At 39.2% G+C, this 16,590-nt stretch overlaps 1 protein-coding gene across 8 annotated transcripts in view; it reads right to left on the reverse strand.

Annotated features, from left to right (window-relative positions):
• The window catches only part of AKAP7 (A-kinase anchoring protein 7), an 88,874-nt gene that overhangs the window by 14,196 nt on the left and 58,088 nt on the right, over positions 1–16,590 (reverse strand). The window contains exon 8 of one of the 8 annotated variants that reach the window (XM_041125159.1): positions 11,205–11,241. The exons of the other annotated variants lie outside the window; for them this stretch is intronic. Coding sequence (XP_040981093.1) covers positions 11,213–11,241 — 29 coding nt within the window. The 3' untranslated portion in view covers positions 11,205–11,212. Of the gene's footprint in view, positions 1–11,204; positions 11,242–16,590 lie in introns of those variants that run through there. 8 annotated transcript variants of the gene reach the window in all.

The following is a 16,590-nucleotide window of genomic DNA, read 5'->3' on the forward strand; positions in this document are numbered from 1 at the left end:
GAAAAAGAGATAGGGTTTGGGTTTTTTTTTTTTTAAATTCCCAGAGGTGAACCTTTTCCATAGATGAAACCTGTTTTCCCCCCTTTTTCAGAGGTCTGAGTACAGCCTCCTAATCATTCCAGGTCAGTATAGAAATGTAAAATTTGAGAGTCTGATTATTTGTCCAGATTTTGGTTTTGAGAGACCTTTAATGAAATAAAATAACTTATTTTGTCTTTCTTAATTATACAGTATCTTTAAGAGAGGCTGTGCAGACCAATTTTATAATTTTTTAAAATTTTAATATTCTAATGGTTTCTGGAATAAAGATTAAAACAGGCCAGCCTGCTTCCAGGAACAGCACTCTCCATTAGAAAACAAAGCACTCAATTAGCTAGCATTAAGCATCACAAATAAGACAGTATAAGAGAAAAAAAGCACATTTAAAACATCAGATTAGGAAGAAGTAGACAACTACCACATTTTGGTTGTATAACACTTTCCTACTCCCAAGTGTGGCTATTCTATTTCTGTAATAGATGTTTTTTCCATATGTTACAATTTCTACAGTGTGAGCAGCTCCACTCTAAGATCACAGAGATTAGGTTACAGTGGGACTTGTCATACAGCAATACAACAGGTCAAAGCAAATGAGTATCTAAATTGGGGTAGCTATTCATATATAGTAACAGAGAATGGCATTTCATGTTTAGCATGTCACACTTCTTATTTGGCTGTAATATGGATTTGCTCATGCATCACTTTTGAGCAGAGAAGGAAAATTCAACTTGGGTTCTATGTTGACATTAGACAAAACTCCTGTCCTCACAGTAACACGAAAAGCACCTCTGAAACCCAGTGTTTCATTCAGAGGTACCTGGCTATGTTTACACAGGTGAGCTCCACAATGCCAGTACTTGTTCTTTGGCGAGGAGGCCAATTAGCACAGAGCAGCTCAGGTCCACCCCATCCAGCTCTGCTAGCCTCCGAAATGGTGCGGCTGCATCCAAACTGCCTGCTGGGAATGGACTTTCTTTGGTGCTAACTCCTAACCAGCGCCCCGGAGTTGCTGCAGAAGGTGCCCTTTTGCCAGGGCTAGAACTATGCCAGGGTCTTAGCATGGACAAGGCAGTCCCAGCGCCCAGGCGCATCCCCGGACACCCTGCCATGCAGTACACAGGAGCCCAAGACACGTAGAGTGGTTTGCAGAGCCGGGGCGTGTCTGTAGGTAGCAAAGCTGAGAAGTACATTGAGCCAAATTCTGCATTCATGAAACACTTACTTCTGTGGATTCCTACTGGCAGAGGTTTTGACTTGTAACTCCAAAGCAGCCCAGCACAAATTAAAACAGAAATATGGACTAAGAACAGTTTCAGAGAGTAGTGCAGTAGTAGCTAGAGTAACACGTGTGCCAGACAACAGGATTTGGCTTGTGACTCCAGTAAAGCTGTGGGAACACCACAATTTCCATTTCCTCTTCCACTACAATGACATCCTACTGCTGTAGTGCTGATTTAATCTCCCAAAGTAAGGAAATGGAAAGGTAAAATTCATAACTCTAAATAGAGACTTTCCAATCCTTTCTACTTTTCAGGGCAGGTCTCACAGCACTTCAGAAAACCATGCTGCTCCTTCTACTCTTTCGTGAGTAACAAGCAGCAAAATTTGTATAGTGAGTTGAGAGGCACTGTGCCAGAGTATACATAAAACTCAGTAAACTGAGAAGAGAGTATATAATAATGAATATGAGAAACAGTACTAAGGGGATTTACATTATACAGAATAAGGTATTTGGATGTTTTTCACTGGGAACATAGGGCAGCTTTTAATATTATCCGATAGCAACAGCCTGTAATTTACCCTTTAGAAATCAATAAAAACATAATGTTGTAGGCTTTGCCTTGTTCAATAGTATGCTAGGGTAAAGCAAGCAGAGTTCCTCTGAGAAACCATCTTTCTTTTGCTGTGGCAATGGTGTTACTAAGCTAATCTTTAAATCATCTGAACAGCTTAAAAGACAGAATATCTCATATCTAGCTGTATATGGGGTGAATACAAAACATATTTTCCACTAATGAGTAATAATGTTTAACCGGCATACTCATAAAGTATGAGAAATCCAATACAACACATGGAACATCTGCATACAGGACAATCAGTGAAGATACTCTCTTCAGTTCAGCCAAGACATGTTTATGTACGTTTACTTTGTCTTTTGCCCCTTATTCTGCCTTTCAAACCCAAAAGGATATGGGATAGCAGCAGGCACACTGCTAAAGCAAACTAGTGTAAATGCAGAAAATTTAAAAGTGATCTAATTTTCCTTCCAGGCTCACTCTTGCATTAAGAAATCATGTTGGAAGTCTCCTGCAAGAGCCACAGGAGCAGACTACCAGCCTTGTTTTCAATGCCCAGGGCTGCAAGAACAGTATTTTACCCAGGCTCCTTCCCCTGCTATGTACATACTTACAAAGAGGATTCCAGATGGGGCTGGCAATTTGTTGGCTTGCCATCTGAACCAATCTCTCTGATATTATTTATAGAAGGTCTGCTTTTAAATGGGCTAGCTGATATTCTCATCCATCTCACTGCAGCCCTTGACTCCAGGGACTGCCAGCGGACTGTCACAGCCATGACACTTGGCAGGCTGGGTCCTCGGTTGGTATAAATCAGCACTATTCTTGCTTACTGCTGCTAAGGGTTTCACTTGACATTTTCACTACCACTTGATTCACGCCCCAGATAATCTGTCTCACTTTCATGGTTTTACTTGCGTATTTAGCAAAAATCCTTAAAAGCTGTTAGCGAGCTTCTAACTGAATATTTCAACTGAAGTGTCCTTTTAGACAGCTTCCAAGCACTGCAGTACTAAATGGTATATTATTATTAAAATTATTATTTTTAATGAATATAACCATTATTAAAACTCCCAGTTCAATTACTGTACATTGGAAAGTTTTCTGAGATTTATCACTACCAGAAAAGTGTAATTTTTATTATACAGAAATAAATTAGTGGGCAAAAGCAACATGTATTCTTATTTATGCTACGTTGCAAATTGATAGACAATAGTTAACTGTCAATTATTTCCCCCTTACAAAAGATGAAAAGCTATTATCCATTACAGTATATTTAAACAGAGTTATTAATTTCTAGTCAAGTTTTTGCTCTAACTTAATGCTGGAGATTTACAAAACAAACTAATTGCATTTGAAAGATTTGGCCCCATGAAAAATGGCATTCACCATTCTTTGGTCTGGACTACTGTTTGAACAATTTGGAATATTAAATGCAACTTTCAGCTGTAATCTGCCACCACAGCTGGTGGCCCACAGAAATGCCCAGGGCTATTTGAATGCTATTGCAGCAGAACTCACACATATTCCAAATCATCATAAAGCTTCCTTTTTCCTAGACTGCCATACAGTGTTTTGGATACATTCTTGGGCCTTCGCCCCCCAACAGGGCAAGGAAATGACCTATGGTGGATGGAATTTAAACTGATACCTACACAACCTAAGAAATACAGGGCTCAATTCTGTATCTACTGAAGCTTCCTGTCTCCCCAAACATTTGCCAATCAATTTAATTGAAGGAGCATCAGTGTGCTCAGTAAGATGATCAAGAAAATACTACTTTTCCTTTGGAATGTGCTCTTCTATTCATGTGGTTCTTTGTATGAAATACCTTCCAGAAACACTAAAACATCTGGCTAATGTCACAGTTAGAAACTTCTCCACTTAAGCAAGTTTCCAGTGCATTACTTCTCCACACAACTGCCTGACCTTGTAGCAAAGCGTACTAAAAAGTTCCTTGGCCATAAATTTTAAAATAGAGAGCAAAAGCAAGAAAACAAATGACAGAAATAATTCATTGCATCAACGTGCAGTAAAATAAATATTTTAAGGAAGGTCCCTCTCCTTGACAGAGGATTATTTTTTTTTATTTCCTTTACAGTGCTATACATACAATAGCAGCAATACTGCATAGTACTGATCATCTCTTACTGTATTTTATTTCCACCCAGAAAGAATTGCATAACCATAGTATAACTGCTAGTGCATTTTTCACAACCCACTCAACCAGCAGCCTCTGTTAGTCTGAGAAGCGTGCTGACTAGTTCCAGCAGTGGTGACCTTTGTATGGGCTCACTGAGATCACAGACTCAGTTCCCATAATCTGCAAAGAAGCCTTCAGCTGTAAACAAAACAATTTTAATGCTGTCTCTCATCTTTCCTCAATGAAAAATCTCATAACAGAGTTATCCACTGCACTACTAACATGACTAAACAGTGAGGAATCTGCTCTGGCATAATCAAATAGATTATTTTACCTAAAAATCCACAAATGGCTCATACAATGCTCTTCACAGCAGAAATGAGGTATGAACTTGCAACAGTTGTTTCATTTTCTTCCATGGCTCTTAACATTCCCAGACTGGCATTAACGAACTATCACTTCTTTGTCAATAAACTCATTTCTGGAATCCTCAGAGAATTATGGTTCTGCAGATCAGAAGAGGACGGGGAAGTATACAAATACGAAGATAACCTTCTTGTAAAATATAAGTATGATAAACGCTACAGCACCTTGGAAGTTAGCCAACCAACAAGAAGTACAGCACTTTATCCTGTGGGGCAGCAACCACACGAGGCAATACAACCGGGAGGGATGGCAAAAGGGAGATACACAGTCCATACACCTCTCAGAGGTTTGCCCTTTCCACTATTCTTGCTGCGGTTCCTGAAAAGCATTGGACTACAACCAGGCAGGTCCTCCTTGTTCTCTCTACCTGAGTGCAGGATAGGCAGAGAGACACCATTTCACTGTCCTGAGAATGCTGAACTTAGCGGGAAGGCTGACCCATCTGATGTCTACGTGATTTAATGTTTGATCCACAAGCATCAGTCGATCAATCTGCACAGAAACAGAGCTTATTTCTTTCAACACAATAAAATCCCTTTCATTGCACCAAGGGAGTAGTACAGTTTTACTTTATCTCAATATAAATGTTACTAATGGAGTCTGTTGAGAAAGACACTGTAATCAACCTATTCTGGTCAACGTCCCCTCTCCCCGCACCGCTAATCCTTCCCACGTGCAAGGAAAGCTTCAGCTCTGTGCCACCCCAGCACCACCACATGTGCACATGTTCACAAGGTATCGAGGCTGCTCAGCACTTTGCAAGACTGAGCCTGTGTATTTCTCAAGCAACAGATATCCTTTACTAGATCCAGTCACACAGTGGAAGAAGTTAGTGTGGTTAGGTGATTCTTACCATCATCTGCCCCAGGGTTTTGAGGATTCCTTGATTCACTTCAAGCAAAATTAGCCAGGTTAGTCAGCCAATGACGGAGAAGTGTTTAACCTCACTGGGGTGATTTTGCCTTAAAGGAGTGCTCACATAAGCTGCTCTGCTATGGATCAGTGTACACAGCGTGTATCACCACTGCACGGTGTACATGAGCGGGGATGGTGGCAGCAATGACTACGTGGGATCAGCAACCTCTTCTGTCAGCACTTCTGAATCTAGAAGAGGATGGGGTTTTATGGCTGTTGAGCCATTATTGTTTTGCTTATCTAACAACTGCCTGCATAGTAACTTTGTTTCTATCAACATTTATTTGTAACAAGTGAGGTTAATTAGTACTGTGTATCATCACATACCTCTTGCTAGAACTCACTATGAAAGATGACAGCTCGTAGCAACCCACCACAAAGTACAGGCAGGGTTACCAAAAGCACAGCCAGTTTTCACCTTGATCATCTTATCGGGGAAGCAGGCAAAGATCACGCAACTCCCACAGAGGGGTAAAAAGGACTGTGATCATAGTGAAGGTGATCACACAAGGAAAGCAAAAGACAAGAGTTATTTTATGCCCCCTCTGCCAGTCACTTAAATGGGTATAAAAGATATATATAATTCTCTCTCTCCCAATGTGTTGGGACCCAATACAGTTGCAGAGGTACTGACAATAAAGTAATAGTAGCATGTGAAAAGGATGGCGCACTTGGCCTCAGTATGGAAAATAAATGCAATTTCAACAATATAAGAGGAATCTATGCAAAAACTTCTGCAAAACACTATGTGTCACCTGATAGCCAAAAAGGTCCTTATTTTTTCCACCTATGCAAAGTGATGGTTTGGCAATTGTGCTGACCATAAGATGGACATTAAGCTATTTACCCTTGAATACTTAAACTAATGGACAGTCTAGATACAACAGACAGGAACAAACTGCCCACAAAAATATCCAGGAGGGAAGTTTTAAGAGGGTCTTAACCATCAGTGCAGACATCTGCTGCAACTGGCTCCCGGTGGCATCGGTGAAGACAGAAAACAACCAATATATTGCAGTAACAGGAGGCTGCACTTGGGGCAGCTCTCATCTTGCTACACAGTCACAAATCACTGGAGGCTGGTTCTCTGCTGACGCACTTTTTGAAAAGTGATCATTAAATTCATTAAAGTTCCAACTCCATCAACATGGAGCCATTTCAAAGCTCCTCATCAGGGTCTTCTGAACTTTTTCATTACTCTTTTTCTTTCTCATCTTCACTTAGTGCAATCAAGAAGTGTTGGTACGTGTCCCATCATGAAACTAGTCACCTTTACCAATTAGCTAATCCTGTTTTTTTGCTTGTTACAACTGAACTGAAATGAAATCTCTTCCTAGCTTCTCATGGGTAATTCTTCAAACCCTTTAATACAAACAGGTTTGGTTAAGGGCTTTGCTCAAGTTACTCAGTGTATTGTAGTTATGGATCACTGTGGTCTGAAGTACTCCCAAATAAGGCCTTTGGCCCCACATATCTTCATTTCATACATAAGTGCACATTACATAAGGATTAGACTTTTAACCAAATTTAAAATTTTCACTATTTTAGAACAGTTACAAATTAACCTGGACATTTTTTGATTATGAACCAAAGAACTCCCTCTCTTTGCTCATGTTTTCTTTCAGGACAAAAAGCAGTTCTGCCACTTCTCTAAATAAATTATATAACAAACACTGCTGCTTTTTCCCTGCATCTGTAACATAACTTAATAGCAAGGCAATCACATTTGACTTGATTCATCTCCAGAATTTCTCGTTGCAATTCATTTTACACAAAACATCCTGCCAGGAAGGTGGAAGGGAGCCTAACATTTGCAGTCTAATAGATTATCGAGCAAGACAGTCTGCTGCATGCTCGTGAAATAGTAAAACGTAGCCTAGTTTTAAAAATGATATAATATTGTGCTTCAAAATTCCTTATACCCAAATAAAAACTGGTACAAAAATTAAATTCAATAAGCTAATTTAATTTCTTTTCATGGGCCATATATGTTGATAGGATTTAAATTTGGACTTGCATATCTTTGTATTAAATATAAAGGGAGAAAAAAAATTGAATTTCACTTCTCAATTAAAAGCCAAATGCCACCTGAAATGACTGGAGGAAATTCAGCAAAATGTGTTCATACCATGTAGGACTATTTTCTAAAAGTAGTTATTAATTAAAAATAAAACAAACCAACAAACAAACAAAAAAACCCAACCAAAAACGTAGAGACATTTTACTTTCAGAAAGGATTGCCTAAGGCATATGGATACATCTAACATCGTTCTAAAAACTCCCCAATTTCACAGTCACCATTGTTTTTATTCTCTTTACTTCAAGAGGACTATATTCTCCATTTTCTGAGACCACAGATAGGCATCCACTGCTGAAGGCTTTTTTACATCTCCTTCCTCCTATTTAAAAGCCTGTTCTTCTATCATGCCCTCCTGGATACCTTGCAATGAAGTTAACTTAACAGTTCATCTAAACCCCCTATTTTCTTTCCCAGATTTCCCTTAAATCTCTACTTTCTCTTGGTCTTCACTGGTGTGTACAATTCTTCCAGCAGTCTAGCTTCATTACTGAGCGATTATTTTCAACAGCCACTGTCAGTCCCAAGAATGGACACACAAGTAGAGACAGTCATGATTCACAAACACTAATGACAGTCTTGGCTGTCATCAGGCCTTGGTGAGGCTTATTGTCTTGGTCATCAAACCTAATGTTGTTGGTTGCAGGACTTGTATAACTTTCAACTTTGATATGGTAAGTATTAAACATTTAGTTTTGGTCAGGACCACTAAATTTTCTTTCTTCCAATAGCGAATGGAAGCAATCTTATCAACCCAATCATGGGTACTCTGAAGTTCTGAGGGAAAAAGACAAATAACACTTAGTTGTTATTCCAAATGTCATTCTGAGGAATGCACCTTTCCTTCAAGGTGTTTTCTGTTTTTTCATCCACATCACACACCTCTTTGTGCATATCTTGTGCGTATGAGTGAACGTATGCTTAGGAGTGAAGAAACAACATTACACAGGGAGATTGGCAAGACAGGAAACAATACAAGCACTGGAGAATGGAGTGTATATAGGACTTGCCAAGCTCAGCTGACAAGTGTGTTTTCACATTTAGGGAAGAAGAAGGGAAAAGGATAGTGTCTTTATAGTACCAGGGCAGGTATCACTTCGATCAGCTAGGAGGTAAAACCTCACAAAACAGAAGTGAAAAGGACACACAACCTGCAGGACAGGGAGCTATCAGTATCAGAAACTAGTTAGACAGCCTGGCAAATGTACAAGGGCTGTTTAACAACAGGGATTGACCTACTACTTGTGGTAGGCAAACCTGTCCTGTCTCTCATGACTGAAAGCCAGACAATGCACCTTTTGTACTATAGCCACATAAATGCAAAATAATTCATGATAACTTATAACAAACTGCAAATTTGACCAAGTAATTGATTTGCAAATGTAACTTGCAGGATTTTCAAAATCAGCTTAAGACCTAAATAAAATAGTTGCATTTCATTCACTGAACTTTCCTTTAACCTCAAAAAGCAATCCCTAGTTTGATACAGTTGGGCAATTTTTGGTCAGGCCCAAAAGGGCGAGATCTGGACTGAATGTCATTGGCCTGGCTGTGTGTTGGAGCTTGCGTCCCTCCTGGGCACTGAGTATGTAGCCCCAGGCCCTGTGTTCATCTCCTTATTTCCACAACTATTTGCATGTGTTTTAGTCAATATGCACCATAAGTAATAGTGTATAATAGCTATCAAACAACAAATTAAGTGCTTAATCACATTAAATCAAAACACGTAAAAGTGTTCACATTGCTATGCTTCACGCTCTCAAGTTGTAAATCACATCTTTTAGAATGCAAATAAGTTTCATGTTCCATTTTATTCCACATCAGTAATTGTCTGACACAGTAATTTTGTATGCGTTCAATATTTCACAGCCTTTTTTAACAATTTCTGGCCAGTGCAATGAAGACTCTAATCCTTGGTTTCCTATCAGGTAGCAAATGGGCTAACACACATACAGCTAAAATGAAGTGTAATAATGCCTATTTTGTAAAATGCTTTCTTTTATGCCACATTAAAAAGTGTCACGCTATGAAGTTAAAATAAACAAACATACAACTTTAGACCAGAAATAAGGTTCCAATGAGGTCACTTCAAAAAGCAGTTAAAGATCATTTGAGATCATTTCCAAAATGAAAAAGCACTTATTTAGCACTGACATCAGCAAATCAATAAGAGGTCTAACTCCAGGGTTATCATACAGGGAATTCCCTCATGATCTCAGAAATATGAAGAATTAATCGTTAGACTAGACACTAGCCTTTTTTTGGAATATACACTCTCTCAAAAGCCCCTCCTTAAACATAGCAAGCCAAATTTCAAAACCCCCACCAACTTCACTGGAATTTAACATTGTTGAATGAGTGAAGAAATAACATTGGGGTTTTTTGTTTTAAATAAACAGATTTCCACCCTGAGACTTTTAATTTAGAAACAAAGTCTTCACAAATTTTATCAAAATTTATGCAACCTCTAAAACTATTATTTCCATTTGCAAGCATAACTTCCTTCAAATTTATAGGAACCTGAGGGATCTCTTGCGTGAGATCAGGATAATAATATCAATATGGTTTCGTTTTATGTATGTAAAAACAAAGAAAAAAACTAGTTAAGCCACTGGTTATTTAAAAGGTGTCATCTGGTAAAGGACTCAACACAGGATGCATAGATGAATATACATTAAGGCAGCATTTGGAGATGCTGAATCAGGCACCTGCATCCCTGTAGAAAGCTCCCCAGCCTTAGAGTGGTTACATGATCATTCACCGAGACAACTGAAAGAATAGGTTGTGAAGGTCCTAAATGCCTAAGTTATAACAGCTTCTACTCATGCTTTACTTGTATATCTGTCCCACAACCAGTGGTGAGGACACATACTTCTTCATTTCCCTTCTCTGCAGAATACTCTAGCTCTTTGCTCCCCAGAGTACATTCTGGGAATTGATTTCTATCAAGTGTGGCAGAAGAACTGTTTATTTAGATAGTACTCACTAAACCAAATTGTATTTGTTGGCGTGGCTAACAAGGTTCTTCAAAAAAATACATACTTAAGCTGTAAAGCTCCTTGCCAAAAGATAGTACAGATACTAAAAGTTTACATGGATTCAAGAGGTGACTGGAAAAAAATCTTGGAAGAAAAATTATTGAAGACTTCTAATCATCAAGGATGCCAACCCGCTTCACAAAGTCCACAAGCCTTGAACTGCTGCAGCATTGGAGCTGTATTTTGAGGAATCACATTCTTACACCTGCCCTTTTCTAGTGGTTTTATTAGGCACCCTGTGCCTACGATGCTGGGGAGAGGGATCTTAAATCTGGTCCAGAACAATCACTCTTATGATCTTACTGTAGCCATAAAACTTGGGTAAATGTTTTCCAAGGTTACACCTGTATTTGAAGAGAATAGAGAGGGATGTGAATTACATACTGTGTGTGGATACAAGATGTAAGCAAGTGGCTGTTCAAACTTAATAACACAACTCAGCATTCACTTGTCAGTACTTTGTGCATTTCAGTTATAGGCATATCTTAATTTCTAAGGTTAAATTTCTCCCAATGCAGATCTCTCAACAATGCAGATTAGGCAATGGATTGAAGCTAAATTCAATTCACACTTGATATGAAATAGATCTAAACTCCAATTTTAAAAAGCACGCCACGAAAGCAGTGAGCTTTCACCTCACTCAACACAAGTATGTACTATGTAACAGTACCAGATAAGACAGTCTACAACAGCTTTTGAAACTATGCTATACATGAAATGGAAACATTTCCTTACTGAGTAAGTAATGAATTCTCAGCAATTCAGTAACTGGCATTTGTCAGCTGTGTTTAACTTGAGGCACCTCAGCTGAAACAAAACTTACAGGAAGACCATAATGAAGTTTGGGCATTTTCATGTTTACTGTGACTGAAGCGAGTCAAGTAGCATGGTGAGCTGCTGTTTACTGCAAATGCTTGCCTTTATTTAATGTACTTTTTGTTTCTCGTATGCAACAGTCATATGATCATGATTTGCACCTACATGTTTGCTAACCAGGATAATTTAGGGGCAATAAAAAGCCCAGGTTACTTTCCCAGCACAACTAGTTTAAAGGCCATCATGATAATACAATAGGAAGATGAAAAAAATGGATGTGAAAGTCATTCCCTTCTGCCTGTTCCGTGTGTCCAGCTTCAAACCATCCGCCTAGCTGGGGCATGGCCAGGCTGGAGAGATACAGGGCAGTGCTTCCTCCCACCCGGCACCCAGAGGAAGAACCAGGCATGGCAGAAGAGAGGGAGGGAGGCCAAGGGACCCGTTGAAAGGAAAGCCCTCTCTCTTCTCTCTCTTTTCTCCAGACTGTGCTGGACTAAGGACAAGCCAATCATATCCACTATGCTCGTCACATACTTCCTCTGTCTTTCCCTTTTTAAGATGTCTCAGTCTATCTTACTCCCCCATGAACACTGGTAAAACACTGCGACATCTATTTTTTTCTCCTCATTTCAGACAGGGCCCTCTTACCTCATCCATAGCCAGACCTCCTTGCTTCAGATTCCCATCATCCTATAACTATCCTTTTTGTTCATTCCTCATTCTCAGGGGTTTGTACCGCACCTTTCAGTTGTTACATGCCAAAAGCCCACCTCTTTCAAAAACCTTTGTGACTTCGCACGCAATGACATCTCCGAAATGATTTTTTTTGACTACAAGCAGTTTGAGGTCATGCTATGCTAAATGGTACATTCAGTGTATGTTCCATTCGCTCACGGGAACACATATGAAGAAGGCTGGTGCATGACAGGTAATGCCAGAAGAAAAGTCGGAAAGCAGTGAAGTGAGGGGACCGAGAGAAGCAAGACGCAGAAGAATTTATCACTTTTTGTATCTTTTGTTCTGTGTCAACAGAAAAATCTTAAAAACAAATTGTATTTGCTGTCTGTCTTCACCTATTCTGTGTATTAGACGAAAGATGCACTAGCTACTTGCTTTTCACATAAAGACATTCTGTACTGACTATATGATAAAAAAGTTTTGAAATATAAAATATTCCTAGGCATTTTCCCCAAGCAAAATTTACAACATTTACCCTCATACCATGACCTGTGACGGAAAAATATTTTAAAACAGCCAACTCATTTTCTTGAGGCTGTATTCTAGATTTCTTGCACTATTGGTGTACACATTTTTTAATTGATGGTATAAACTCTCATTTTATTTATGCCTAGACAGCTTCCTGAGTAACAAGAATGAAACATAAACCAGATCAGAAAACTGGATTTTTCTAACCTACAGCTAATGAATTATGTGAATTTAGTCAAAACTGATTTCAGACACAATATGACAGAAATCTGGCTGCACCTTCCAGAAGAAAGGTTGAAAATATTTCACTGAGCAAAAAGTCACGAGTAAATATTTTATTGTGTAACCAAACTTAGGACAAACATAATTTTCAGCATATAATTTAATAGAAACAACATTCCAGTCAAATTAGCTAGCTTGACTCAGTGCACCAAAGGATAAGGCAATCAGAATTGCTTCCTCTATTCAACTTATATTTACTCAACTAAAAGCAAAACCAGAGATATACTTGATAGTCACTCCAGACACTACCAGATGAATACATAAAGTGCAACTATTCCCTCACTCGGTCAGCTTAAAACTACACATCCAACCAACACCCAAATGGAAAATGAACTGATGATTTCCTTCATCATCCATCAACATTGCCACCAACAAAATCTCCATTCTTTCTATTATTGCTAATAAGCATTACCATCAACATATGTACGCTATCAACATCAAAACCTCTTACTCTAAATTGCACGTTAAAATTGCACCTGCTTTTCATCCTTTTTCATCTTTTACTCTAAATCACACTTGCCAAAAAGGAAAATTAAAATACTCACTTTAGCTACATTTGTGTAGAGAAATGGACTGCTAGAATGTTCATTAAAAAAAAATCAGACATAATTACTTGTCTCTATTCCAGAGAAATCTTAATCTATTTAGCGGAAATACTGCTCAATTTGTCTCCACCTATCCCCATCCTTTCTCGAAAAAGCAATCAGTTAATTTTCCAAAAGGAAAAAAAAAAGCAAAACCAAACCCCAACGAATGCCCGCCTGCTTCTCGCGGCTTTCCCCTCCCCGAGGCGACAGCAGGCAGCGCTGCACACTGCTGCCCACTTACTGATTTTTTCCTCCCCTCTGGAGAAAGGAAAGCAGCACAGCTGGCCCATGGCATCTACCGCTGTATCTTCCTCCTCGTCCTCTCTGCGTGCACCTCAAGCAAAAGCTGTAGATCAGGCTGCAGTCCCTGTAGAAATTGCTTATTCTGCTCCGGGAGCAAGCGGGAGACGGGGAGTGAGCGGCAGGCTCCGCCCCCCGCCCCCCCCCCCTGCCCCGCCCCGCCGCCGCCGCTCCGCCCCGGCCCCGGCCCCGGCCCCGGCAGCCCCGGCCCGCGGGGAACCGGGGACCGCTCGCACTCTGCGCTTTTCCTCCCTGCCGTGCAATTTGTCTTAGAGGCAGCTGCCCGATCTTCCCTTTCTTGTCCTTACGTCAAAGGAGGGATGGGCACTTAAAAAAATAGGCACCATTTGGCCACCTTAAATAAGGCACCGGTTGTTTAAAAAGCATAAGTGTGGCTGCGTGCCCTCTGCCACCAACAGCTCCCCTCCGCTTCACAAAAGCGTGCTGAGGAAGGGGAGAAAATACGGTTAAGTATATCTATTAAGAATTTCTACTTAATAAATGGGTTCTCCTTCTTTCCTCCAGAAGCAAACCCGAGGTTCTAAGACTAAGCAAGGAAAAAAGCCGGTCGAGCTGCTGGAGGAGTGGCAGGCCTAGCAAGAGATGCTGAGAAACGAACTGGGATTATCGCGCTCAGCTCGGTGGGGATTCGCTGCTCACTTCAGTAGGAATAGAGCTGGTCACCTTCACTCCAGGTTACCAGCCTTCCTTCTCAAGAGGGTATGTACATATTACAAGTGCGGGTGATGAAGGTCACCTGGTGTATGTAATAACTTAGGCTTTTCTAAGGTAATAAAAAGCTAACGAGATGCAACATCAGTAAAGAGTAAGTTAGTGATTAAAGATGAAAAATAATCAAAGGCAGTCCTACAGGGATTAGTACTAGTCCCAACATTACTCAACACAATCATTAATTAATTGAAAGTAAATAAGTAATAAAACACCTAAGACTGGAAGTTTGGCATGCATGGTGAGACAGGATAGTAAATGAGCACAGCCTGTGTGGCTTTGGCAAACAGTCTATTCATCCAAAGTATGTAAATAAAACCAAATGTAAAGACATATATTTTGTTGAAGTATTCTTGTGTTCACCAGAACAAAAAACACCCGGCTTCCTACCTATTTTGTCTTTGTGGTTCACTGAATTTTTAAAAGAATTGGACAAACGCTATTGGGGTGCTCACACACTGTTAGCTATCAAAGCACTCTTGCAGGGTAAGTATATTGTGAATATCCAAGCTTTTGCTGCAAATAGCTGTCATCACAAACTGTTCTGTTAGACAACAAAGAATGTACATGAGATACGTGGCTGAGAAGTAGCTCTTTGGTGCCCAGTGAACTCATATTGAAGACTGACCCATGGTAAGCCATTCATAATGACAACAGTCCCTGGATGCCTCATGGCTCTTAAAAGTTGAGCTCATACTGCCTTTTTTCCTTCATTGTGGGAATTAATAAAATCCTTCTCTTCTATCTGGATGTGTATTTCTGCTAACATGTAGACATTTAATATTTTGAGATTCCTACATCTGTTTAATTTACCAGAAATTTCCCAACAACTTTTAAAAATTTCCCAACAACTTTTAAAGTTATTGTTGTAATGGACAGATAACACCCGCACATCCATGCGCAAAGCATGATCCCACAAGCCTTCTATCATTAGGCTAATAATGAAGGAACACAGGTATACATAGAAATTGTGGGATTACAGTCTAGAAAGTCTGCACAGAATTTCCTGTCCAGGAGACCCAGGAAAACCACGGTGTTTCACTGAAAGATCATCTGTGTGCACTGGAAAAGCAGCCTTTCATGGCTGCAGTCACTCTGCTTTTGAAAGTAATTTTTTTTACGTTCAGAACATTAAAAAAAAAATTCAGAAGAAACCAAATCCACAAATACTTTCTGTTAAAAGACCTAATCTTGCACACCTCCTCTGGCAATACCTGCAGTCACTAATACATTTTGAACACCCATTGAATAAAACAGAGAGCCTGTGATAGCAATGGTTCTTAGCATTTAATATTAATTTGAAGGATGGATAAAGCATGCACTTGTTTTCCTTATCCCACCGATAAAATACATAAGGCTTAGATGACTTTTTTTAATATTCTTGTTTATATTCTAAAGACTAATATTTACAGTTGAAAAAAGAATCCATTTACCACAAAATGAGGGTATGAATTCTGCCACTATTAACCTGCACTTTTAAAGTGTTCTAGTTCATATGACTCGCTTTCCAGAAAACCAGTAATTTAATCAGGGGCATAAATCCTCCACAAAAATTTCTAGTGCTTGATATTCAAACTACTATTTGATTCACAAAATTATATGTTTGTTTTCCTAGATGTAAGAATCTCAGACTGGAGAATCCTATGAATATTTCGTATTTCTTACAGAGGTAAGTCAGCTTATCTGAGAAGAACAAGTGTAATATAGTTAACATATTTGTAAGGCATGGTTCCTTATGAAAATAGAATTGTCTTTAAGCTAAGTACTATTCCAAAACTAAAATGCATTAAAATAAGATTGCCAGCTTGTAATTTTTTTTATTCTTTTCCATCACCACTCTGTTATTAACAATAATTAAATCATCTACTGTTTTAAGAATTATTATCTGCCAGTAGCAGAAACAAAAAAATCAGGATGCTATGCAAGTTTTTAAAAGAACTGTAACAGTTATTAAATTCTATACTCATAGAAATTCATTTCAGCTGTGCAGTTGCCTCACTTGCGGAGATGCTGTCAGCCTAACCAAGAGCAAAAAGAAAAGAACATGACCCATATTCTACAATGTAAGTGAATTAAACATGAATACTACAGGGCATAAGTGAAACCAGTCATCAAAGCACAGAGAGACTATTTCTAAGAGTGAGCATTATCTTCCATTCTGCTCAGGATCAAAACAATAACACAGACAATATTTTAGGCAAGAAAACAAATATTCTCCACCAGGAAAAGTTAAAAA

The sequence above is a fragment of the Aquila chrysaetos genome, chromosome 8, assembly GCF_900496995.4.
Source record: "Aquila chrysaetos chrysaetos chromosome 8, bAquChr1.4, whole genome shotgun sequence".
Classification (NCBI taxonomy): domain Eukaryota; kingdom Metazoa; phylum Chordata; class Aves; order Accipitriformes; family Accipitridae; genus Aquila; species Aquila chrysaetos.